We start from the raw sequence: 24,989 nt of genomic DNA on the forward strand, positions 1-24,989 counted from the left end.
ATGGCTCACAGGCCCAGCCGCTCCACAGCATGTGGGATCTTCCCGGACCGGGGCACGAACCCGTGTCCCCTGCATCAGTAGGTGGACTCTCAACCACTGCACCACCAGGGAAGCCCCTGGAGCTACTGTTCGTTGCAGTGTGCGGGCTTCTCATTGTGGTGGCTTCTCTTGTGGAGTGTGGGCTCTAGGCACATTGGCTTCAGTAGTTGTGGCATGTGGGTTCCAGTAGTTGTGGCTCACAGGCTCTAGGGCGCAGGCTTAGTAGTGTGGCACAGGGGCTTAGTTGCTTCGCGGCATGTGGGATCTTCCCAGACCAGGGCTTGAACCTGTGTCTCCTGCATTGGCAGGTGGGTTCTCCACCGCTGGCGCCACCTGGGAAGCCCCTGTTTTTGTGTTTTTTTTGTCCAAAGAGATTTCAGCTTGGAGTGGGGAGGGAATCCAGACTTTTTGATGCTGTTTTCAGATATGCCTTTTACATTTCTAAATTTCTTTTGGATTTTGTACTTAATCAATACCCTTTATTTCGTATGTCTCATTTAATGTACTTGAGAAGACCAATTAATCTTACCTACCCTTTAGAACTTTATCGTGAAAAATCAGTATTCTTCCTGTTTGCTGAAAGAGGTTGCACATGGACTCAGTTTCCCTTTAGAAGACTTGATGAGTCACATCAGTAAATTGCATATTGCTCTTTACAAATTATAGCAGCGTGGGTTCTTAATTGGAAAGCACATGAGCCAGTTCTAACCAGCTGATTCAGAAGATACTAGGTGGCTTCAAGAACTGGCAAGAAAGACAATGTTCAGGGCTTCACAGAAACAATTGCTGAATCATGCTGCAGAGCCATGAGAGTTCCTTAGTGTTCCCAAAGCTCCTTGAGATATAGTAAAGAACTAACTATATCTTCTGATTCGAAGTCTGGTTAAGTGCCTGGTTCTGGTGGATCATAGGCTGTGCCTGCACCTGAGTTGTGTGGAAGGTTAAGATGCCAGGGCCACCAGTGCCTAGTGTTTCCTGGAGAGTCCATAGTTGTAGATGGGCTCTACCTTCCACTCATACTAATTGTTTGGGCAGTTTGTCATTCATAGAATTGTTACTCATTTGCTAAGCAACAGCAAAGGAAAAAACAAAAGATTTCCAGTATAGCAGGCCCTTGCCTAGCCCATATGTCAACATTTTCTTCACTCTCTACATTTTCACTTACTTTAATATGTATATGCAGCCTCCTACTTAACCTATCATACCTCTCTTATAACCAAAAACATGTGTACTCTCTTCCTCACCCAGGGCTTCACATCTTTGCTTCCACTTCCAAGTCTGGGATCTCTGAGTGGTGTCCATTCCATTTCTAGTGAAAAACTCCTCGTGTAAAAAGATGGTTCAGCTGCTGGGCATTTAAAAAGGATGGGGGGATTATAAACCAGGTCAAATTACCAAGCAAATATTCAGTAACTTTGATTGTGAGTAGATATGCAAAAGCTTTCTAAAGCTGCTTTTGTAAAACCACAAACAAGTTGGTGACATGGGTAGTTTTTACTGCTTAGGATAATTTAATCCTCATTTGGATTTGTTTGGGGGTCTAACTAAATCAATGTCTGTTTTATTATGCTTTGCAGTAAAAATAGTATTGTTAAATTTTAAAATATCACTTTCGGCATTTGCCAAGTGGATCTTCATGTTGGAACAGTAAAGTTGGACCTTCTATCTTATGGCCAATGTGGTACTGATTTGTAATCCACTGAGGATGGCATTTCAGTGGAAATAGGTTGATAAATAGGATTGATAAACCTTTCCGTAGTAGTTTTAGCACCTTTCTGGACTCTTTAACATCTTCTGTGTTCTATTGAGGTCATGACAGTCTTCACGGTCACCTCCTCTCTTCTTCAGGGAGGACTCCTGGCATTTAACTGTTGGATCAAGTTCTTGAAACACATATTCCTTTGGAATATTGTTCCTCTTTTCTGCCCAGGCTCTACTAGTTACTCTCTGACAGTGTTTGCTTAGATCTGGACTGTTGATACCTATGCCTGTGGTTCACTGCACAACAGATCCAGCAGGTTGGTGATTCTTCTGACCGGAAGCTCTTCTTCTTGTTCTATATTTGGTTTGTCCACATGTTTCTCCACCTTTCCTCGCTTTCTGAAGGGACTAGGACCACACTACCCCTGCCAGATATTTTGTGGTGTGCTGGAACTTTCTATGGGTGTAAGTTCCTGATTTTTCTGTACTCTTGAAAAAACTTCATGGACATGCCATTAACTTTAATTGATAATTTATTTTTAAGCAGTAATACGTAGCTGTGATCATAAGTGGAATGTGCTGAAATTTTAATAGTGGGGATTAGGTTATAAAAGAACGAAACCTGTGGAAAAGCCAGAAGAGGGTTTTCTGATGAAATCTCAAAACTGTTTATCTGTAGTCTCTGGTATTACTATTCTCTACTAATTATATGGGGTTCCATCACTGAAACTCTCTGCTTTAGTATTTATGTTGCACTGGGTAGAGGGAGTTGGAGTCTCTTTTTGTAATCTGGTGCTTTAATTAGATATAGCTGATAGTATTGATCATCTAGACCTGTATACAATACAGCCAGTTCCAAGATGTGTCCCCAGAAAACTGGATGACCAGTCACCACAGGCTACACCTGTCCCCGGGTGGTGTAGCCTCTACCTTGTATGAGTATCCAACCATGGTTCCTATGGTCACATGGGAAGATGGGATGACTACTGTGTTTGGAGTATTGTTCTCTGTTACTGCTGGATAAAGTCCAGTTGCATTTTTTTATGCAAGGAAAACTGAAGTTTCTAGCTTTAAATGAAACTATAAAATTGTTTGTGAGGGGGTTGTGTTTATGAAGCATTCAAATTGGTCAGAAGACACTGAATGAGAAAAAAAATGTTTAAGTAAAAGATGGAGACTAGTTTAAAACAAGAGTTAAATTGAAAACAGCAGCATTAGTTCACACCCTTAAAAGCTGAGCAGCCTCTTGGGTTGCACATCACCCTAGGGATCAGTGATGCAGCAGCAATTTGAAACTAGGGCTCTTTGGTGAGTAGCTTATGTTAAGGCAGAAAGATAGAAATGGGCTTGTACTATCTTGTGAATAATAGGTTAAAAAACACTTCAAGAGACATTTGGGTGGTGTTACATATGCCACAGGGGCCACCAACCTGTGTGGAATTCCTGCCAGCCAAGCAGGAACACTTTGAGCATTGAGAAACCATTAGTCATAGACAGCTGGACCAAGGTAGGTCAATACAGAGCCATGGGTCCTTCGTAAGATGCAGTATCAAGCGTGCTGAAGAAAGGCATTCTTATTCTGTTCAGACTGCTCTAACAAAAATACTTTAAACTGGCTGTATCAGCGTCTGAGGACTCACTTCCCGCTCGTTAGCTGCACATCTTCTTGTTCTTTCCTCACAAGGACTCTGAGGTCTCTGAGGCCTCTTTTATAAGGGCACTAATCCCATTTGTGAGGTACCCTCATGACCTAACCACCTCCCAAAGGCCCTCATCCCCTAATATCACATTGGGGGTTAGGATTTCAACATATGAATTTGGTTAGGGGACACAAGAATTCAGTCCACAACAGGCACAAACTCAACTTCTAATAGCCTTCAAATAAGGGTGCATTATATTGGTCAGTTCCAGTTGCCCTGCAGGCAAGTGTTGGTCATCATTAATTTTATAACATATGAAAAACAGGCTTATATGGAGGTCCATACAGAAAAAGGCACCTTCACTAGGATGAAGATCTGGAAACCACACATTTTAATCTCACAATGAAAGGGGCATCTAAAATTCCAGCTTAGGCCCCTCACTGACTGACCCTGGAGGTTGATCTCTTCATTACTTGCTTCTGGTGGATAGGCCACGGGCTCTATAAGGACACATAAATATGCCATCAATAAAGGAGTCCAGCGGTGATGTAGAGGGGTGGGATAGGGAGGATGGGAGGGAGGCTCAAGAGGGAGGGGATATGGGGACGTGTACGCATATGGCTGATTCGCTTTGTTGTGCAACAGAAACTAACAGTCTTTTGAAGCAATTATACTCCAATAAAGGTCTATTAAATAAATAAAAAATAAGGGAGCCCAGCCCCGGGTGTATTTGGTCATGTTTATCATTGAAGGGAGCAGATAAGGGGGAAAAAGTGATTGGGATTAATGATAACTCACCTTCCATGAGACGCTCGTTTGCTCTTTGGTACAACTTAGGAAGAAAACAAGAAAAAATATGTAACTGAATATGGCCCATTTCATGAAATGGGAGTGGAGGTGGGGCAGGCAACGTGTAGATTATTTATCCGGGAGGCAAACCATAAAGAGGGGGGAATACAAATACCAACTCTAAAGCAACACTAAATATATGGCCGAGGGAGGTTTAGGAACCAAATATCTAGGTAGAATTCTGGTTGATAGTTCTTTTTCTTGTATGGTTTTCTTTTTTTTCTTTTTTTTTTTTTTTCTTCTTGTATGGTTTTCTTAATCCCTTGCTTTTAACAGTTGCTTCCATTTTTCAAGGTTGAAGGGCCTCACATCACTCAGCCAGATGTGCTAGAACCTGATTGAAATATGGGCTTACTTCCTCTTGTGGAAAACAGTACTCCATCTACCAAACATCTGGGACAAATTAGACTATAATTGGTTTCCTACTGCCCCCCAATTTACACAAGTATAATTTAAACGGTTTAGTATAATTTAAATAATTAGATGATCTAGTGATCTAGAACCATCGAATTCCTAACCTAATCACCCGAATGCAATCAATCCACCACCTCCCTAGCTTCCATTTCCCCAGATGATAAGAACAAAATCTTAATTTATACAACACATATCTCAACTTAAAAAAAAAAACAAACACAACTTTTCCTTTACGTAGGTGGTTCTTAAACTTTGCCATGCATCAGAATCAGAGGGAGTGCTTCTTATAACACAGATTTCTGGGTCGCGACCCGAGAGTTTCTGATTCAGTAGGTCTGGGGTGGAGTTTGGGGGTTTGCAATGATTCTGCTGGTCCAGGACCACAACCTGAGAACCACAGCGCTAGAACGGTTTTAAGTATTTAAATGGAATTAACTTATAATATATCTGGCTCACGAAAGTTCTAAGTTCTTGCCTTAAATTGTGCCAAACTTTTAACTTTAAATCAAATTAGGAGAGGAAGTTTGTGTTGGGCAGAGTCTGGCAGCCAGAACTGTACAAGATGCGTGAGAAGGTGTGAAGCCCCGCCCCTTCCCCCGTCCCCGCCCCCCACACCCCACCCCGCGCTCCTCCCTGGTATTTGAGCCCACCCCGGCTTCTCTCCGCTCAGATCTTCCCAGGGGAGAGCAGCGTTCAGTCTGGGTTGCCTGAGCCGCCTGCACTTGGTCCATACAGAGTCCTCCCTGTGTGGAACCCGATTCAGAAGACAGAGGACAGAACACTTGGTAAGTCTGTGTCTTTTGTTTGTTTATTACTGCATTTGTCTTGAGACCGTGGTCCACCCCCCCACCCGACCCACGCCCGTCCTGCCACATACACAGCACACTACTCTCCATTTGTGGGGTCATAAAAAAAAGGAGGAGGCTCTGGGAGCTGCAGGCTCCTCAATCATGTCTTCATCTAAAGAGAGTGAAGTCCCATCTGGCTTCTCCCCTGAAGGGTCCCCCAGCCCTGACTCACCAAACTACATGCTACTCTCTTACCATCCCCAGATTTCTGCAGGAGTCAGCCCATCGCCCACAGGAAACACCTACTAACACACAGAACTCACCAGCTTCCTCCCCCATGTCCCTTATCTTTTCACCCACAGCCCTCAGAGAATCCCCTGTGTCCCCCAGCTACTGTCACACACTTTGCCCACAGAAGGGACACTTCTAATGGCCGACTTTACCACATTGGCCATTGGCAGCCCTTGGCTGGGCAGTGTGACCCTCCTGCCTGATTCCACAGAGGATCCCTTAATCCAGAGAGCAGGTGGGAATGACAGAGGTAGGAGCACCTGATAACAAGTACCACCTCATCCTTCTCCCCGATACCATGGCCTTGAAGCCTAGAACCAACCACAGTGATTGTTTGGGCCAAATAGTAGAGATACATAGTACATACGACTCCAAATGTCATTTGTTGGAGGATGCAGGTTACCATGTTAGGCTGGCCAATGAAAAGTAAGGAGCAGAAGAAGTGGAGAATGAGAAAGGAGCCGAAGGTAGCTGAGTACCCAGTTTTTGACCTTGACAGTGGAGGTTTCTTGATCTTTCACAAAGATCCCGAGAATCACTGCTGTGAGTACAGACAAGGAAAGAGCAGTGCAGGCCAGCACCATCCCTACAGTGTCTTCAAATGCCAGGAAGGTCACGATTTTGGGGAGACAGCAGTCTCTCAGCCTTTGTGTACTAATGACTTGAGCACGCCACACAGTGTTTCATATCTGAAAAAACAAAAGCAAAGAGGATTTCACATTGAACAATTCATGCTTATTCCCATGACATAGTCATTATCACACTTTTTATCACTGAAAATACTGTCCACCTCTGACATGGTTTTTGGATACAAAGATCATGTGTCACGCTGGAGAACCCATGAGCATAATAGAGTAGTTGTTGCAGAGACTATATCAAGGTTAATACTGTCCACTTCTCTATCGTAAGTAATGCTTTCACCCACAATCATCAGAAAGTTTTATTCCACATTTGGGGTGGCTTTTGCTGTTGTTTGGTTGGTGTGTTGGTTTAACAATATCATTAAGGTTCACTTTGATTTTGTCTCTCTGCTGTCCACAAGAAATGCTTCAAGGTATGGTTTCTTCTCAGAGTTATGTGATGTGGTCCACAGCTTTATCATTACCATTTGAACTGAGAGAGAAAGGCATCCTGTAACTTTTCCAGAGGAGCAAGGAAGAAATTTTCTAAGAATCCTCTACCACCCACATCCTTCAATGTGAGGGGTGGATGTAGATATCATTCAGTCAATGAATCAACCTTCAACCTCCGATTTTCCTGCACTCCGATGTTTCTGCGATGGGGCAGTGGGATTTAGGGAAGAGAACACAAGCTTGGAAGCCAAGAATTCCTGATTACAAATTCGTTTCAACATTTCATTGGCATCTTACTGGCTATGTTACTTGGGTAAGTCATAGCAGATGGAATTAAGGTTACTAATCTGCTGCTCATAATGTAAGGAGATTACCCTGAGTACTCGTGGCCCAACATAATCACAAGTATCCGTAAATAGGGAAGAGGTAGGCAGAAGTGTCAGACCAGAGTGATCCATTGTTGGTTTTAAAGATGGAGGGAGAGGGCCACGTCCCCTAGGCATCAAAGTGAGGTTTCTGAGAATAGGGAGTTAGTATAGCTGATTGATACGGTTGCCATGTGGACTGATCCTCATTTGTATTCAAATTCCAAGTGGGCTAAATGGGAAAAGAAAGGGAAGAAAATATAACTTCGGGGGAAGCACCATATGGCAGATTATATTTTCCAACAAATCCTCTAAAATCCATACTTTTCTTACACTGTGACTTTAACATTCCTCCCACTGAGAGGTTGGGGGAGGGGCATTGATCTTCTTTGCCCTTGAATCTGAACAGGCTTTTGATGATGATGACAGCAACACTATATGTGACTTTCGATGCCAAATCATAAAAAGTGTTGCAGCTTTCCCCTTCTTCTCTTGGAGCACTCGCACTTGGAACACAGCCGCCGTGCTGTGAGGCAGGCTTGGAAACCACGTGGAGAGGCCATGTGTAGGTATTGTAGTTGACAGCCCCAGCTGAGGTCCCAGCTGACCGTCTCCACCAACTACCAGTCATGTAATTCCATTCCCCAGCTGTCAAGTTACCACCCAGCCTGTGGGTCTTCCCAACTGAGGCTCCAGACATCATGGAGCAGAGGAAAGCCATCCTTGCCGTGCCCTTTCCAATTCATGACCCAGAGAACCCATGAGCGTAATAAAGTAGTTGTTTTAAGGCACGAAGTCTGTGGTCATTTGTTAGACTATAGTAGTAAAGGGGACCTGCCACATAATCACTGTGCTCTATCAGGTTCTTTTGCTAGGCACCCAAGTATATACAAGAAGGCAAGCACATGATCCAGCAGTCCCACTCCTGGGCATATATCCAGATAAAACTCTAGTTTGAAAAGATACATACACCCCTATATTCATAGCAGCGCTATTTACAATAGCCAAGACATGGAAACAACCTAAATGTCCATCTACAGATGAATGGATAAAGAAGATGTGGGGTGTGTGTATATATATATATATATATATATATATATATATATATATATATATATATATATATATATATATATAATGGAATACTACTCAGCCATAAGAAAGAATGAAATAATGCCATTTGCAGCAACATGGATGGACCTAGATATTATCATACTAAGTGAAGTAACCCAGAAAGAGAAAGACAAATAGCATATGATATCACTTATATGTGGAATCTAAAAAAAAAAATGATACAAATGAACTTATTTACAAAACAGAAACAGAGTCACAGACATAGAAAACAAACTTATGGTTACCAAAGGGGAAAGGGGGTGAGGAAAGGATAAATTAGAGGTTTGGGATTAGCAGATACAAACTACTATATATAAAATAGATAAACAACAAGGTCCTACTGTATAGCACAGGGAACTATATTCAATATTCTATAGTAAATCATAATGGAAAAGTATGAAAAATATATATATACACATATATATAATGTATATTAATATGTGTATATATATATATGAATCACTTTGCTGTATACCAGAAACGAACACAACTTTGTAAATACTTAAAAAAAAAAAAAAAAAAAGAAGGCGCGAGAAGTCCTCTGTAAGGGATCTCAGCAAGAAGTTCGGATATTTGTTTTTAGCCACTCAGGACTTTTAGAAGGTGACCTTTTTTACTTCGGGCAAATGCAAAGACAGAGAAGAACAAATACTGTATGATCTCACTTACATGTGGAGTCTAAAAAGGTTGAACTCATAGAAACAAAGAGTAGATTGGTGGTTGTCAGGGGCTGGGAGGTGGGGGAAATGGGAAGATATTGGCCAAAGAGCACAAACATTCAGTTATAAGATGAATAAGTTCAGGGGATCTAATGGTCAGCATGGTGACTAAAGTTAACAATACTTTACTGTATACTTGAAATAAGCTAAGAGAGCAAATCTTAATGTTCTCACCACAAAAAAGCAAGGTAACTATATGAGGTGATGGATGTGTTCACTAACCTTATATATCACAATGTAGACATATATCAAATCATGACATTGTACACCTTAACTTTACACGATGTTATTTGTCAGTTATATCTCAGTAAAGCTGGTTAAATAAATAAACAAAAGGCAGCCCCAACCAAAAAAAAAAAATCAAGAGCACTAAATAGGAAAAGATCAATGTTTACTGGAAAAAAGTACCAACCATAATGCTTATATAAATATAATAATCATGAATGGTTAGTGATAGAGAAGAATTGGGGGGTAACCACACCTCTTGCATTCAGTAGAAAAAGTAAAATACACATAGGAACTGACCCACATATTCAGTCATCTTCATACAATAACATAATGGATAAAATGGTAGAGCTTCAGGAGATGATACCTTATATTGAAATACATATGGCTTGTTTACAGTTTGTAGACCAGAGCTTCCTAAAAGCCAATTTCAAATTTTCCCTGGCTGTCTAAAATTATGCTATTTCCTGTGCCCTAGCCTAGATTTGTGATTAAGTGAGTTAAAAGTAGGATGTTGGGCTGGGAATATATATTTATTATAATTTCTCTGGAAATTCAGCTAAGCAGATTGGATTGTGATCCACTGTCTATGACCAAAAAGCAATGAGGAAACAAAATATTAAATTGTAAAATACACACATATATGTATATATACATAGAATAACACAGAAATCATTCAGTTAAAATTTTTATATGTCAAGACACTAAAACAAAAAATAATTAAAACCATCACTAGCAAGATTAAAATCTCTTACTATTTAATCTTGGTTTATAAGGGAATTTAAACTCACAATTAAAGGATGTTCATGTAAGGTAGAGGAAAGCATTGATCTAAACAGGGAATATTAAACTTTATAGTTTGCCAAAATCTTTAGCAGTTTCCATAACCTTAAATGCTTGTTATCACAACAGCAAAATATAACCAATACATGAATCATAGAACTCAAATTGGGAAGTGGAATGAAAAACAATTGAGGATTAAGAAATCAGTAGGAATGGAGATAAGATGAAAGCAGGATAAACCTACAGAGGAAACAGAACAGAAAAAAAAGAAAGAGCTTAAAACCCAAACAGCTGGAATAATCCCTAGAAGAAAACAGAGCATTCAGAACGTACATTTGAGTATGAACCATAATTAGTATTTGACATGGTAACATTTCAAATCAGTTATGATAACTGGGCAAAGGCTACATAAATAGGCAATTCACCCACCACTGATATATTAACATCTATTCAACATCTCCATAATGAGACACTGTGCTTGGTTTATCAAATTGGGAAAATTTCAAGAAAATTATCATCCCTAGTTTTGATACACTAAGACTGGAAGCATAACTTCATTGGAGGACAAGGCTGTAACATCTAAAACTAAACAATCCTAGGCAACCACTTTAAATGATTCCATTATTTAGTAACGTGGAAAGCTACCCATGATATATAAAGTGAGAGAAAAAAGTTCCAAAATATGCCAATTTTGTAGGGAGAAAAATATTTTTAATACATATTTACTGTCATAGAGGATCGGGAAGTAAATGGGCCAAGATATTAATGATGATTGTTTCTGGGTGCTAGGATTACAGACGACTTTAATTTCGTCCTTTTTTCTTACATTTTTCCTTTTTTTTTCCTTACTTTTCTCCTGTGTTTTCTTAACATTGACCATGCACTATTTTGGAATTTTATATATATATGTAAATATGTAATATAATACAATATGTATACATATATAATACATATGATTTTTATATGTAAGTTATATACTTAATATATATAAATATATAATAATTATATATAGTTTACACCAAAGCATCAGTAATGCTTTGTATCCCCTGTCAGGGATTGTGGATTTGTTTGAGAATATTGTCGGATTTCCTGCAATGTGAACGTGTTAGTAGTGAGTGGTAACTTTTTAAAAATAAGGTTATTTACTTATGACTGCATTGGGTCTTCGTTGCTGCGTGCGGGCTTTCTCTAGTTGTGGTGAGCGGGGGCTACTCTTCCTTGTGGTGCATGGGCTTCTCATTGGTGTGGCTTCTCTTCTTGCAGGGCACAGGCTGTAGGTGTGTGGGCTTCAGTAGTTGTGGCACGCGGACTTAATAGTTGCGGTTCGCTGGCCCTAGAGCGCAGGCGCAGTAGTTGGGGCGCACGCGCTTATTTGTTCCGCAGCATGTAGGATCTTTCGGGAGCAGGCCTTGAACCTGTGTCCCCTTCATTGGCAGGCGTATTCTTAACCACTGCACCACCAGGGAAGTCCCTAACTCTCTTTGTTTTAAGCAAAGTGTAGCGGCGCCCCAAAGCTGAGCGCTGCAATCTAGAGCGTCCCCTGCCCTCCGCCACGCGTCTGGCAAAGCTCCAGGCGGACGCTTATTTCCATCACCATCTGGACTCAAAGACAGCGCGCCGCAGAGGGTTCTGGGAAGTGTAGTCCGGGCCCTCCCTAGTCGCCCACTTCCGCTTCCTGTCGGCGCACCACTGCTTTGGTTTCTTATGCGACGGTGAGTAGGGAAAGGGACGTGAGTGTTCTTGGAGGTCTTTGTTCCGGCCTTAGGCACAGGGGCCAGATCTCAAGGATCTGTGGGGGAAAGGGCGGCGAATGGCGGAGGGTCGGAACCAGGGAATTTCAACGAGCTCGGCTTGGCGAAGGAAGGGTTTGAGGAAGCGGGTCGCCGAGCATCCCGGGGTGTGGGGGGATGGGGGGCGGGGCCCGGGCCGGCAGCCCTTGGTACCCCTCAGGCTCGGAAGGAGCAGTTTGAGGCCGGCAGCTCTGACTCTGAGACGGGCATGTCCCGTTTGGGAGACTCCAATCCAGGCAGTCGCGGATTGATGGTATCTTGACTTCTTTCATGGTAGCCACCCACCCACTTCTGTACTAATTTCAGAGATTTCTGTCTGTGAAGGCATTTCTGTAAAGAGCTGCTGAAGTTGAATCTTCATGTTCTGTATGTGTTCCTTGGAGAATTTTAAAGCACTGTGCAAGTTGTGAAAGATTCTTTTGCTGATGTATTGTTGCTGCATCTGGTTTTTGTCGCGTCTGAGGTACGCACAGGTTGAATTCCGCTCTAAATGTCACAAACTGATATAGAGACCAAACTAGTGGTTACCAGTGGGGAGAGGGGCAAGATTGGGGTAGGGGATTAAGAGGTACAAACTGTTGTGTATAAAATAAGCTACAAGGATTTATTACACAACAAAGGGAATATAGCCAACATTTTATAATAACTATAAATGGAGTATAACCTTCAAAAATTGTGAATCACTATATTGTACACCTATAACATATAATATTGTACATCAACTATACTTCAATAAAAAAATCCTTCCCCCCCCCCAAAATTTAAATGTCACATAGCATGTGGGAGTCACAGCTCTGAATTCAATTCGAGACTGTGTCCTGATTCTTTTTGTCTCCTGGGAGCTACAGTGAGTGCAGGCTTGTAGACAAGGCACAAAGCAGGACTGGCATGGGACCTTCTCTCTGAGTCCTGTAGGGAGGGTGGTCCCTTTCTAGGACACCTGAAGGAAGTAAGTAATAGGAGTAGATTACATCCAGCTGGTGCTCAGAGATTTTTCCCTGTGGTGTGTTGGGAATTATGATAACATCATGTTATCTCATGGCTCATTTCTTTTCTTGTTCTCTTCCAACTGTTTCTTTGCCAGAGAGAACTGCATCAAAGAGGACGGAATAATCCCAGGTCTCTTGCCACTGGAGCTCCAGGTGAGTAGGACTTTGGTCTCTTGTTGTTGTTTTATGTCAATGCTTGCTGTCTTCCCAGATGGAGACCTGTTTTTCTGACCTCATTGTTTATCCCATGGTTTTGACACATGTCCCGTTCAGGCCCCTCAGGCTTACCCCCTTCATTCAGAAATGGGTTTCTTCTAAGGTTGGGGAATTTCCTGGTGTCTTACTCGTATGTTCTCTCCTTGGCTTCTAGTAGTGGTTCATTTGATCAGTAGATCGCTCAGGCTTACACTGTTTCAAGGATGTGCTACGTGTAGGAAAGAGGTAATAACAGTAACTAATGGTATGCGTTAATTAAGTGCTTATTATATAACAGTTATTATGTTGAGGGCTTTCACTGCTGTATCCCTGGTCGCTGGAACAGTGTGTGGCATATAGTAGCCTGTCAATAAATATTTGAATGAGTGAATTAATTTTTCTATTTATTATTTATTTATTTATTTGGCTGCACCGTGGTCTTAGTTGTGGCATGTGGGATCTAGTTCCCTGACCAGGGATCGAACCCAGGCCCCCCCTGCATTGGGAGTGCGGAGTCTTAGCCACTGGATCACCAGGGAAGTCCCTGAGTAAATTAATATATATTTAATTTGCTCAGCAACTGCAGAAGTTAGATAATATTAGTCCCATGTTACAGATAAGAATACTGAGGCTTAGAAAGGTTAAGAAACCTAACAAGTGTCACTTGGCCAGGAGATGTTATCACCAGAAGTCAGGGCCTTTGTCCTTGCACTTCCCCCTGTACTCTTCTCATGCCAGATCTTTACACAACTGATTTATTTTCATGCGGGTCTTAGAGACCTTCCATGACCACCTGATTTAATGTTGCCCCTCCCAAACCTGCCTCGAATGTTCTGTCTGAGAGAACTTACATTCTGGGGGTAAACAAGAATCTGTCACATGTGTTTCCTTTTCTTCATTGTCCTTTTTGTAATCGCTGATCACCTTTGTAGATTTGTTTACCCACCAGAAGGCATAAGAACAAGTACCTTGCCCGTCTTATTTACTGCTGCATCCCCAGTGTTTGTTGTAGCATCCAAGATGTAGTTAGGCACTGAACGTATATTTGTTAAATGAAAGGATGCTTGTATTCTGAGGTTAGTGCCTGGGGAGGAATGAATAACAGCAATGATAATAGTTTATAGAGGATTTTCTATGTGTCAAGAACTGGGCTATGAGCTTCATTCAAATAGGTAGGCATGTATATGTGTATGAGAAAGAATTAATTCTTTCCACTCTGCAAGTAAGGAATATTATCTTCATTTAACAGAAGAAAGAACAGACTCAGAGGTTTGTCACTCTTCTAGTGTTAGTACAGCTACCAAGTGGCTGAGCCAGAATTTGAACCCAAACCATTGCACAGCTCCCAATATTGAGAGACAAGAGCTGTAACTTCCAAAACCTGGCTCCTCCTTTTGCTGTCTAGGTTAAAACATCATAATTTCCCCATTTTCCTCAAGTTTCAACCCAGACTCACATTTGAGTTCTCCTCCTTTTCATCCCCGTACATAATCTTATTCATCATAATTTTATTCATCTGTTACTTCTACCTTTGCAGTATCTATTATTCCCGTTACCTCTTCATCGCACTGCCTTTGTCACCAATTATTTCTGTCATCCTCTTTCTCCCTGCAGTGTGAGCATCACATGGTCAGGGACGGTATCTTTCTTTATATCCCACGCAGCTGTCACATGGTAGAATTTCAGTCAATGTGTGCTGTCTTCCCAGCTGGAATGTCAGCTTGAGTGCAGAATCCTTTCCTGCCCTGATCACCATTGTGTCCCGACACACCCCGCATGGTCCTTAGCATGTAATTTACTAAGTGAACGAGCTGGGGAACAAAATCCATTCTGCTCTATAACTGGTATCAGCAGACCCAGGATCCAGGTAGCAGCAGGCTGAGTTCAGGCAAGTCCCAGGCTCCATTTAAATATTTATTGAGGGGTGGGGGAGGGATGGATTGGGAGTTTGGGATTAGTAGATGCAAACTATTATCTATAGAATGGATGGACAACAAGGTCCTACTGTATAGCACAGGGAACTATATTCAATGTCCTGGGATAAACCATAATAGAAAAGAGTATAAAAAAGAATGTATACATGTGTATAACTGAGTCACTTTGCTATACAGCAGAAATTAACACAACATTGTAAATCAACTATACGTCAATAATAAAAAAAACTTTTTTTAATAAATATTTATTGAGCACCTACATTGTGCCAGGAGCAGACTGAAATCCCAGCCCTCAGAGAGCTCACGTTCTAGTGGGCGCAGAAAGACAGTAAACAAGAAAAACAGGTGGAAGTTTAGATGATAAGTTTCATGGAGAAAAACGAAGCAGGAAAAGGGCTTTGGGAGTGCTGGCGGAGGGACTGGGAGCTTGAAGTGGGATAACCAGGGATGCTGTCACCGAGAACTGCTGTCATCACAGCCTGTTGATGGGATCTGCTAAGTGCATCCGAGGGGCCACACCTGTCCAAGATAGTGAAGATAAATAAAGGAAGAAGACTGGAGTCCATCAGTGATTTAGAGATGTTAACAAGGCAGGCTGTGTGAAAGGTGCTAAGCCAGCATTTTTTTTTTTTTTTTTTCCGGTGCGGGCCTCTCACTGTTGTGGCCTCTCCCGTTGCGGAGCACAGGCTCCGGACGCGCAGGCTCAGCGGCCACGGCCCACGGGCCCAGCTGCTCCGCGGCACGTGGGATCATCCCGGACCGGGGCACGAACCCGTGTCCCCTGCATCTGCAGGCGGACTCTCAACCACTGCGCCACCAGGGAAGCCCTAAGCCAGCATTGTAAACATAGTGTGGCTGGGTCCCAGAGTGGTTCATCCTATCTGGTGCTGGCAGGAGAAGGCTTCATTAGAAAAGGAGTTCTTGAACTCGAGTCCATGGTGTAATGCAGCAGGTCCATGAACTTGAGTGGGAAAAAATGTATACTGGTCAAACTGAAAATCAGCATTTCCTTCCATTATGAATGTAGGCAGCAAACCGCAATAGTATTAGCAGAACCTGTGACTCTGTTATCCATGTAAATCATAGATATTCCTTTTTTAATTATTAATTTATTTGTTTTTGGCTGCGTTGGGTCTTTGTGGCTACACATGGGCTTTCTCTTTCTCTAGTTGCGGCAAATGTGGGCTGCTCTTCGTTGCGGTGCATGGGCTTCTCATTGCAGTGGCTTCTCTTGTCGTGGAGCACAGGCTCTGGGCACGTGGGCTTCAGTAGTTGTGGCACTTGGGCTCAGTAGTTGTGGCTCACGGACTTTAGAGCGCAGGCTTAGTTGTGGTGCATGGGCTTAGTTGCTCCGCAGCATGTGGGATCTTCCTGGACCAGGGATCAAACCCATGTCCCCTGCATTGACAGGAAGATTCTTAACCACTGCGCCACCAGGGAAGTCCCATAAATCATAGATATTCTTATAATACAGTTGGTGTAGATGTTTCAAAATATTGCTTCTGCTCATTACTATTTTGAAATTACAGTAGTTGATTCATTCTTGATAATTAATAATGAAGCACACACTTGATGTTTTAATATTTTTGAAGGTTGTCTTTAAGTGTAATTAGCTTTTAAAATCATCCTGTGTTTTATTTTATGCATTTAAAACATTATTCTGAACAGAAGTCCATAAATATCACCCAATTGTCAAAGGTGGTCATGGAACAGGAGAGGTTACAAACTCTGATTTAGAAGACATTTGCTCACCCATATCCTGATTTTTATTTTTATTTTTTAAAATTTATTTTATTGAAGAATAGTTGATTTACAGTGTTGTGTTAATTCCTGCTATACAGCAAAGCAATTCAGTTACACATTCATATACACTCTTTTTCATATTGTTTTCTTTTTTTAATACTTATTTATTTATTTATTTGGTTGTGCCGGGTCTTAGTTGTGGCAGGTGGGCTCCTTAGTTGTGGCACATGGGCTCCTTAGTTGCGACACTCAGGCTCCTTAATTGTGGCATGCGAACTCTTAGTTGCAACATGCATGTGGGATCTAGTTCCCTGGCCAGGGATCGAACCCAGGCCCCCTACATTGGGAGCACAGAGTCTTAACCACTGTGCCACTAGGGAAGTCCCTCATATTCTTTTTCATTATGGTTTATCACAGGATATAGGTCCTGTGATATACAGTATGACCTTGTTGTTTATCCATTCTATATGTAATAGTTTGCATCTGCTAATCCCAAACTCCCACTCCATCCCTCCCCGCCCCCTCCACCAGTAACCACAAATCTGTTCTCTATGTCTGTGAGTCTGTTTCTGTTTCGTAGATAAGTTCATTTGTGTTGTATTTTAGATTCCACATATAAGTGATATCACATGGTATTTGTCTTTCTCTGTCTGACTTATTTCACTTCGTATGATAATCTGTAGGTCCATCGATGTTGCTGCAACTGGCATTATTTCATTCTGTTTTTATGGCTGAGTAGCATTCCATTGTCATCTCCTGGTTTTTAGAATCCTTGAGGACAGGGATGTGGAGTTTTTATTTTTGCAACCCCCAGACTGGTGCGTTAGTGAAGCTTTTGCACTCCAGGATTTATTTCACAGGGCACAGATCCTGTATGTTTGTGGGATCTGTACCCTTCTGTAAGGCCCTGTGTCTCACTGCAAGATTTCTGCTGCTGGGCCCTCCCTGCAGACACTCCTCTGACTGTACAGCCATCTGCGACATTCATGGCTCTCTGGACTGTGAGTTCCCCCAGAGCAGGGACTGTGCACATAGCCGTTCAGTACATATCCTCTGAATGAATGGCATCCAGAGGGTGTGAACTTTGGGGCCAGAAGAAAGAACTCAGATAAAGTCAAGTTCCTTCTCGAGCCCACAGGTCTCTGGAACGTGGAAACCAAGAAGCAGGCTCTGGAGAGTGGAGGTGGAGGCAGGTACTTGGGAGCCCAGGTATCCATCCGAAGCTCTTCATCAGAGCTTGGACAGTCTCAAGAATGAAGAACCACTGGATCTTCTGCTTCTCCAGTTCAGGAAGATCAGAGAATAAATAAAACTGCTGGGCTTCCCTGGTGGCGCAGTGGTTGAGAGTCTGCCTGCTAGTGCAGGGGACACGGGTTTGAGCCCTGGTCTGGGAGGATCCCACACGCCGCCGAGCAACTGGGCCCATGAGCCACAACCACTGAGCCTGTGCGTCTGGAACCTGTGCTCCGCAACAAGAGAGGCCGCGATAGTGAGAGGCCCGTGCACCGCGATGAAGAGTGCCCCCGCTCGCCGCAACTAGAGAAAGCCCTCGCACGGAAACGAAGACCCAACACAGCAAAAAAAAAAAGAAAAGAAAAGAAAAGATTAATTAATAAACTCCTACCCCCAACAGCTTTAAAAAAATAAATAAATAAATAAAATAAACAAATAAATCTGGTTTAAAAATAAATAAAATAAAACTGCTGATGCTCCAGAAACCTAGGAGGGGTGACCACGGAGACTTTTTCCTCCTCAAGGCGGGAGGAAAGAGTTGAGAGCTTATGAAGGGTGGGGGAGAATCTAAGTCGGGTGTGGAGAGAGGAAATGTGAGGTGGATGAAGAGCTGCGTCCAGTGAAAAGAAACCAGTCTGTAAGGGGGCAGACATTCCTGAGGTCCAGGTGGGTAGTCAGAGCGCCCGGGCAGGCCCCGCCTTTCTTAATGCGTCTCTCTTCTCCTGCAGCTCTGTGTGCTCAAGCCTCAGCCCTTTCCCAGGATGGGGAAGACAAAACCAAGTTTCAGGTGGGTCGAGTTCTCTTTTCTCTCCAGAAATAACAACGTAAGGCATCAGAGAGTAAACATACGTCCCTCTCTTGGTAAAAGGAAAAAGAGGGGGAAAAAACATATTAGGTGAGCACATTACATTACTCAGTGCATTTATGCCCAAACTAGCTGTGCGAGAGAGGTGGTATGATTCTGCTTTAGAGATGAAGAAATGAGTGGTGAATCCTGGATTTGAGCCCAGGTCTGTAGGGCTCTGTAATGTGCCTGTTTGCTCTACATGCGGCCTGTCAATAATGGTTTCATCTCAGGGCCCTGAGCCCACATTATGTAGAGAGGTGACTCCAAATAATGAATCCTCCTTTTCTGCCCAGGTTTTTCTCCTCAGTGGGACATTTCTTCTTACTCATTTCCAGATGCTGTATTCTCCACGTAATACACGCTACCAAAACTTATACCATGAACAAAGTTAAAAAACAGCATATTGGGTGAAAAAAGCTTCATGCACAACAAAATTTTAATATCCTTATTTTAAAAACAGGAGCTGGGAATAAAGACCTGAGCCTTCATGTTCAGGAAGGGAGAAAAGAGGAAAAACAAATGACCAATAATCATATGAAAAGATGATCAGCCTCTAGTATCAAAGTGATGCAGATTGAAACAAGATGTGATTCTTTTCCTGGCAGATGACCAAAGATTTGAAAGATCGGTGTTCACTGTTAGCTAACATATGGAGAAATGGGTACATCCACACAACTGCAGCGGCATTTCAGCCCTTGTAGAAGTTCTGCAAACCTCTGCTCCAGTATTTCCCACTCCAAGAATTCTAAGTCAGAGCAAGTGTTCAAAGAATGATCATCACAGCATTGTTTATAACAGTGAAAAAAAAAAAGATGGTGGCGTGCACTCCATGTCCATCCATTGGATTGGTGTTGGATCAATGGATTATTGTGGTTTCATTCGTCCTCTGGTCTCGACCCTGTGCTGCTATCAAGTGAGATAAAGTGGGTGAAAATATTAGGACATGGAAATATGTGCGTGCGTGCTCTCTCTCTCTCTCTCTCTCATTATATGTACACGTGTATATTGTAACTTATCTTTAAATTGGGGGAAAAGAAGTCAAAGTGAATGCAGAATTTTAAGTACTTTTTTCCATACATGATATTATTTTATAAAGCTTTCTCTAATGAAAAGAGATTATAGAAAAAAATCTGCAGGAATGCCCTGGCGGTCCAGTGGTTAGGACTTGGTGCTTTCACTGCCGTGACCCCGGGTTCAATCCCTGGTCAGGGAACTAAGAGGGTTTGGAGCAAGAAGACCACAACTTAATGACTGGCACAAAAGCTTCCAACGTGGCTCTTCTTCCAGGGGTCATTTGTGCAGATGATGAATGTGGCATGTGCTTGAAGTTTTAGGAAACTGTGACCTTCAAGAACGTGGCTGTGGTCTTCACCGAGGAAGAGCTGGCGCTATTGGACTCCACCCAGATAAACCTGTACCAAGACGTGATGCTGGAGAACTTCAGGAACCTGGTCTCTGTGGGTGAGGACAGCGACCTCCCTGTAAGTAAGCATCAAACCACTGGTCCTGTTTTCTCAAGTGGTCAGCTTCAAACCAGATAGAATATTCCAGTTGGAGCACAAAGGGAAACTTTGGCCACCAGAGAGAAATCTCCTAAGAGATGCACGTGCAGGTGGGAACCTGCAGTTCATGAGTTTTAGCAGACAACTGTGAGCCGGTGGTCCCCTGTAAGGTGTTGGTGAGTGAGGGAGCCCTTGTCAACGCTGCGCCCCCTGCCCTGTGGGCATCTGATGCAGTTGGCAAGCCTACCCTGACCTCCTCACACGTTTAGGCTCTCATTCTCTCCTCATATTTCTCAGAGTGAGATTGAGAAAATTCACACATTACCAAGGCCTTGGTCCCTTGGTTGCCTCTAGAGCGAAACCAATGTTTTGGACAAACTAGTGTTAAAGCAACCAAATTAGGATCTGGTTGGCGGTCAGGGCAATATAAGTGTCTGCTGATTTGCTTCCCTGCTGATCAATATCTAACCTAATTTCAATTTCTCAGAGCCCCATATACAGATATGTATTACCTCAGTTTAGTTTATGAGATAGTTGCTATCATTGGCCCCCTTTTACAAAGGAAACAACTGAGGCACAGAGTGGGTAAGTAACTTGTGCAGGGCCACCCAGCTTGTCAGAGGAACTAGGATTTGAACCTTCCCAATCTGGCTGTAGACCCTGTGCTTGTAATAACCAGGTGACACTAAGTACCACTATGTCCATAGATTATAAACAGGGCTCCTTGGGCTAACTCTGCAGGATGCAACCCCATTGGTGAGTCCTGAAATCAAGTGACCATGTCATAACTAGCAGTTTTTGAAAAGCAAAATAGATTAATGGACTAGAACACGAAAGGATTTATCAGAGTACGTTGCACCTGGTAAGGTAAATCTCAGCTGATAAAACTATTTTAGTTTATGGTATGTGTCTACGTGTAGGTACTGGGTCACAGCGTAAATGCTTTTCTTACTATGGGTACAGTCAAAACTGGTGGAAAACTGCTGCTTTAAACCTGTTTCCCTTTTCTCTGACACCACCTTATGAACCAGAGTCACTGTCAATAAAATGACTCAGAAAATTACCTTGAACCAGAAGCAGTGTCCAGACGGTTTTAACCGTGGTTTTTGTGACATTTTGAAGCCTATTTTTGGGTGCCAAGGGTGTGACCATCCTCTTCTGCCTCAAACCCCTGTTTCTTATGTCCCTTTAGTACAGTCTTGCTTCCCTGGGTGCCAGGCCATTGACAGTTTCATGCTGCCAATTCTCATAGCCATGGCTGTTTGAGATTCTGCAGTAACCTCAAAGGGGAGAAGTAAAGGAATTGGATGGCAGGATCTTGGTGGACTTTGTCTCTTCGTGAAGCCAGGGAACCTCAGGAAAGATAAAAAGGATGTCTCGTATTTCACAATGTTATCCCCGTTTCAATCCCCACTGCAGCTGTAGGCCCACCCTGTACAGTTGTGAAGGTTGTACACAAACATACATGATAGTTGTATCCCATATAACAGTGATGTAAGGGAAGGGACATCGTAGGAGATAGGACTTGTTACTTGTTTCTGCAACCTTTTACAGGATCCTGGAAGGTCCCTGTGATCGTTTGTGCCTCTCACCATGTCCGGAACTCCATTATTATGCATATTACATGAATCATATGGGAGCCTTCCCCATGCCTTCTGTAGCAAAATGATTAAAGGCTTTTTATCAACTACTCTTATAGCCGAGAGGTGAATTTCTTCCTTTATAAACTACTTCCAAGATTTCTTTTGATTTCCCTGCAATACCTGGTTTTTAATTAGCAGCTCACCGGTTAGAATTACTGGGTTTCTAATTGTTTCCTATATGACTAGGAGCCAGTGGCAACTTCTCATCCCATCCTACTTCATTTCCTCAAAGCCTTTGGATAGATGATCTCCTTGTTCACTTAGCCAAATTCTCTTTCTCCTCATAGGAGACAGGATTAAAAACAACATTTCGAACCTTCAGGAAAAAGGATTGAGTTACCTCTCACCAGAAGTGCTCTACTTTTGGCAGATTTGGAAACGAAGGATCAGTGAACTGAGTGTGAGTCAGGGTTATGTCATGCATCTTCAAGGAGATTGTCCCCAATATTTAGAAGGAGACGTTTCCCTCTGTGAAGAGTGGGCAGAAGTGTCTGAAAATGAAAGGTACGTAATAAATGCCATTAATTTAGAAAACCAAGACATCACAGCTCGGAAACGCCTGGCACAGGTCCTTACCCCAGGATCTTGGAAGCAAGCCAACATAATGATTGAGCCTGAGGATTCTCAGGGAAGGCACACAAGAGAATTCATATGGAAGAGAAATTGGATGGATGTGCTCAGTGTGACGGCATCTTCTTTCAGACCTCACGTGATTGTAATGACTTCCAAGAATGTAAAGGAGAGGAACCTTGCAGATACACCGGCTGTGGGAAACATTTGGTTATGAAGTCAGCAGTCAAACACGGTCACGTGGTCTATGCAGTGCGGCAACCTTTCAGGTGTAGTAACTATAGAATGGGTTTCATAGATGATGCAAATGCTCATGTTCATCACAGCGCTCACACAGGAGAAGAATCTTGTAAATATGACCAGTGTGGAAAGGACTTTAGTCAGAGCTCAGGACTTACTGTTCACTGTAACACCCACTCAGGGGAGAAAACTTGTGAGGGTCAGGAGTGGGCTAAGGGCTGCAAACAGAGCTCAGACCTTCCCAGGGATCAGAAAGGCCCCTTGGGAGACAAACCCTATAAAGGCATTGAATGTGGCAAAGCGCAGTTCGTCTCTTCACAACCATCACCGAGTCCACACGGGGGAGATGCCCTACACGTGTGACGTGTGGGAAGGGGTTCGGATTCAGGTCGCTTCTGTGTATCCACCAGGGAGTCCACACAGGGAAAAGGCCCTATAATATGCACAGAGTGTGGGAAGGGCTTCGATCAGAGCTCCAGACTTCTTGTCCATCAGAGGGTCCACACTGGAGAGAAACTACAAATGCAGCAAGTGCAGCAAATGCTTCGGCTCCAGCTCCGTCTTCCAAGTCCACTGGAGGCTGCACGTGGGGGAGAAGCCTTATAGGTGTGGCAAGTGTGGAAAGGGCTTCAGCCAAAGCACACATCTGCACATTCACCAGAGGTCCACACGGGAGAAACCCTACAAATGCGACGTGTGCAGGAAGGCTTTCTCCTACAGCTCGTTTCTGCACACTCACCGGAGAGTTCACACGGGAGAAGAGCCTTACATGTGCCAAGTGTGCGGTAAGGACTTCAGTTACAGCTCCTATTTTCACTTACATCAGAGAGATCACACCCGAGAGAAACCGCATACATGTGATGAGTGTGGGAAGGGCTTCATTCGGAACTCCGATCTTCACGTTCATCTCAGAGTCCGCACAGGAGAGAGGCCCTGTAAGTGTAAAGAATGCGGGAAGGGCTTCGGTCGTAACTCTTATCCTCTTGCCCGTCAGACAGCACATAGAGATGAGATGGACCACGCATGTCATGAGCCTGGCAAGGCTCAGGAAGTATGTAGCTCAGACCTTCGTACTCGGCCAAGACTGCACAAGAGAACAGAAACATTATAAATGTAGTCAGTCTGTGTTCAATCAGGAAAACAGAAGCCACTTATGTGTTCCAGATGACAGAGGCTTACTCAGCCATTGGGAGGGCCGGGGGGAGCAAAGGACAGGGACACGACGACCCGTGAGGTCAGCTGGCAGCACTGAAGCACGTGGTTCTTAAGGGCACTCCAGGAAACCACTGTGGATCTCAACACCTTCCTTGAAGCTCTCATCAGCTGCCATCTGCTGTCGTGGCAAAGAAAGTGATTCTTTTTTTTTTTTTAGGTTTTGAAGCTTTATTTATTTATTTACTTATTTATTGACTTTAGAAAGTGATTCTTGACAAATGGGTTGTTTGTGGCAATAGTTACAGGTCAAATTTCCATTAATGGGTATGCCCAGGAAGGACATTCTAATTGGGATGAGGAGAGTAAGAACTTCAGTCCAGCCATAATCTTTAGGTGATTTTGTTTTTTGTTTTTGGAGTCTCCTCTAGAAAGACAGTCTCCGTTAAGAACATTCAAAATAGTGCTCAGACATGAGAGCTATGTTATTAGTATGGTAAGAATTAGGCCATACTCAGGTTTTCAAATCCATTAGAATTTCCACGCAGGAGAAGCTCTGTAGAAGTGATATTTTTAGGGTGTGGCAGAGATAGTGATATGTATTCATATTCGTACTGGTTCTATTTCCTGGGCACATAGGAAGACTCCATTTCCCAGCAGGCCTTGCAGTTAAATGTGGGCCCATGTGATTGAGTTTCAACCAATGGAGTGTGTGCAAAAGTGATATGCGCTACTTCCAGGACTGGCCCTTACAAGCATCTGTCCATGTCCTCCAGGCTTCTCTTTCCTGTCATGGTGGTTTTGGAGGCTGTTTCTTCCAGATGGGAAGGTGGCTATCTGTGTTGGACTTTTTTGTTTTTGTTTCTTTTGAGTGAGAAATAAACATTTATTGTGTTACACTACTGGGATTTGGGCAGTTTATTTGTTACAACATTGCCTAGGCTGTACTGCCTAGTACAGAGGGATTTAATAGCAACATATTTCACAGTCACTGGCGTCCACATAAGGAAGCAACATTAGAATTCGAGTTCAAAACTTTTAAAATATATTTATTTATTTATTTTGGCTGTGCCGGGTCTTAGTTGCGGCACGCAGGATCTTCATTGTGGCATGAGGGACCTTTAGTTCCTGCATGCGGACTTCTTAGTTGC

The 24,989-nt window shown here is 43.0% G+C and overlaps 1 protein-coding gene across 1 annotated transcript in view; it reads left to right on the forward strand.

Annotated features, from left to right (window-relative positions):
• Nucleotides 1-11,810: 11,810 nt before the first annotated feature.
• Nucleotides 11,811-24,989, forward strand: part of LOC309836686 (uncharacterized protein) — a gene marked incomplete at its 5' end in the record, with an annotated part of 52,603 nt that continues 39,424 nt past the window's right edge. Inside the window, 2 exons of the mRNA XM_082676786.1 lie at nt 11,811-11,939; nt 20,066-20,212. Coding sequence (XP_082532912.1) covers nt 11,811-11,939; nt 20,066-20,212 — 276 coding nt within the window. The remainder of the gene's footprint in view (nt 11,940-20,065; nt 20,213-24,989) is intronic.

Source organism: Grampus griseus (genome assembly GCF_964374135.1).
Source record: "Grampus griseus genome assembly, chromosome: 19".
NCBI classification, from domain to species: Eukaryota; Metazoa; Chordata; class Mammalia; order Artiodactyla; family Delphinidae; genus Grampus; species Grampus griseus.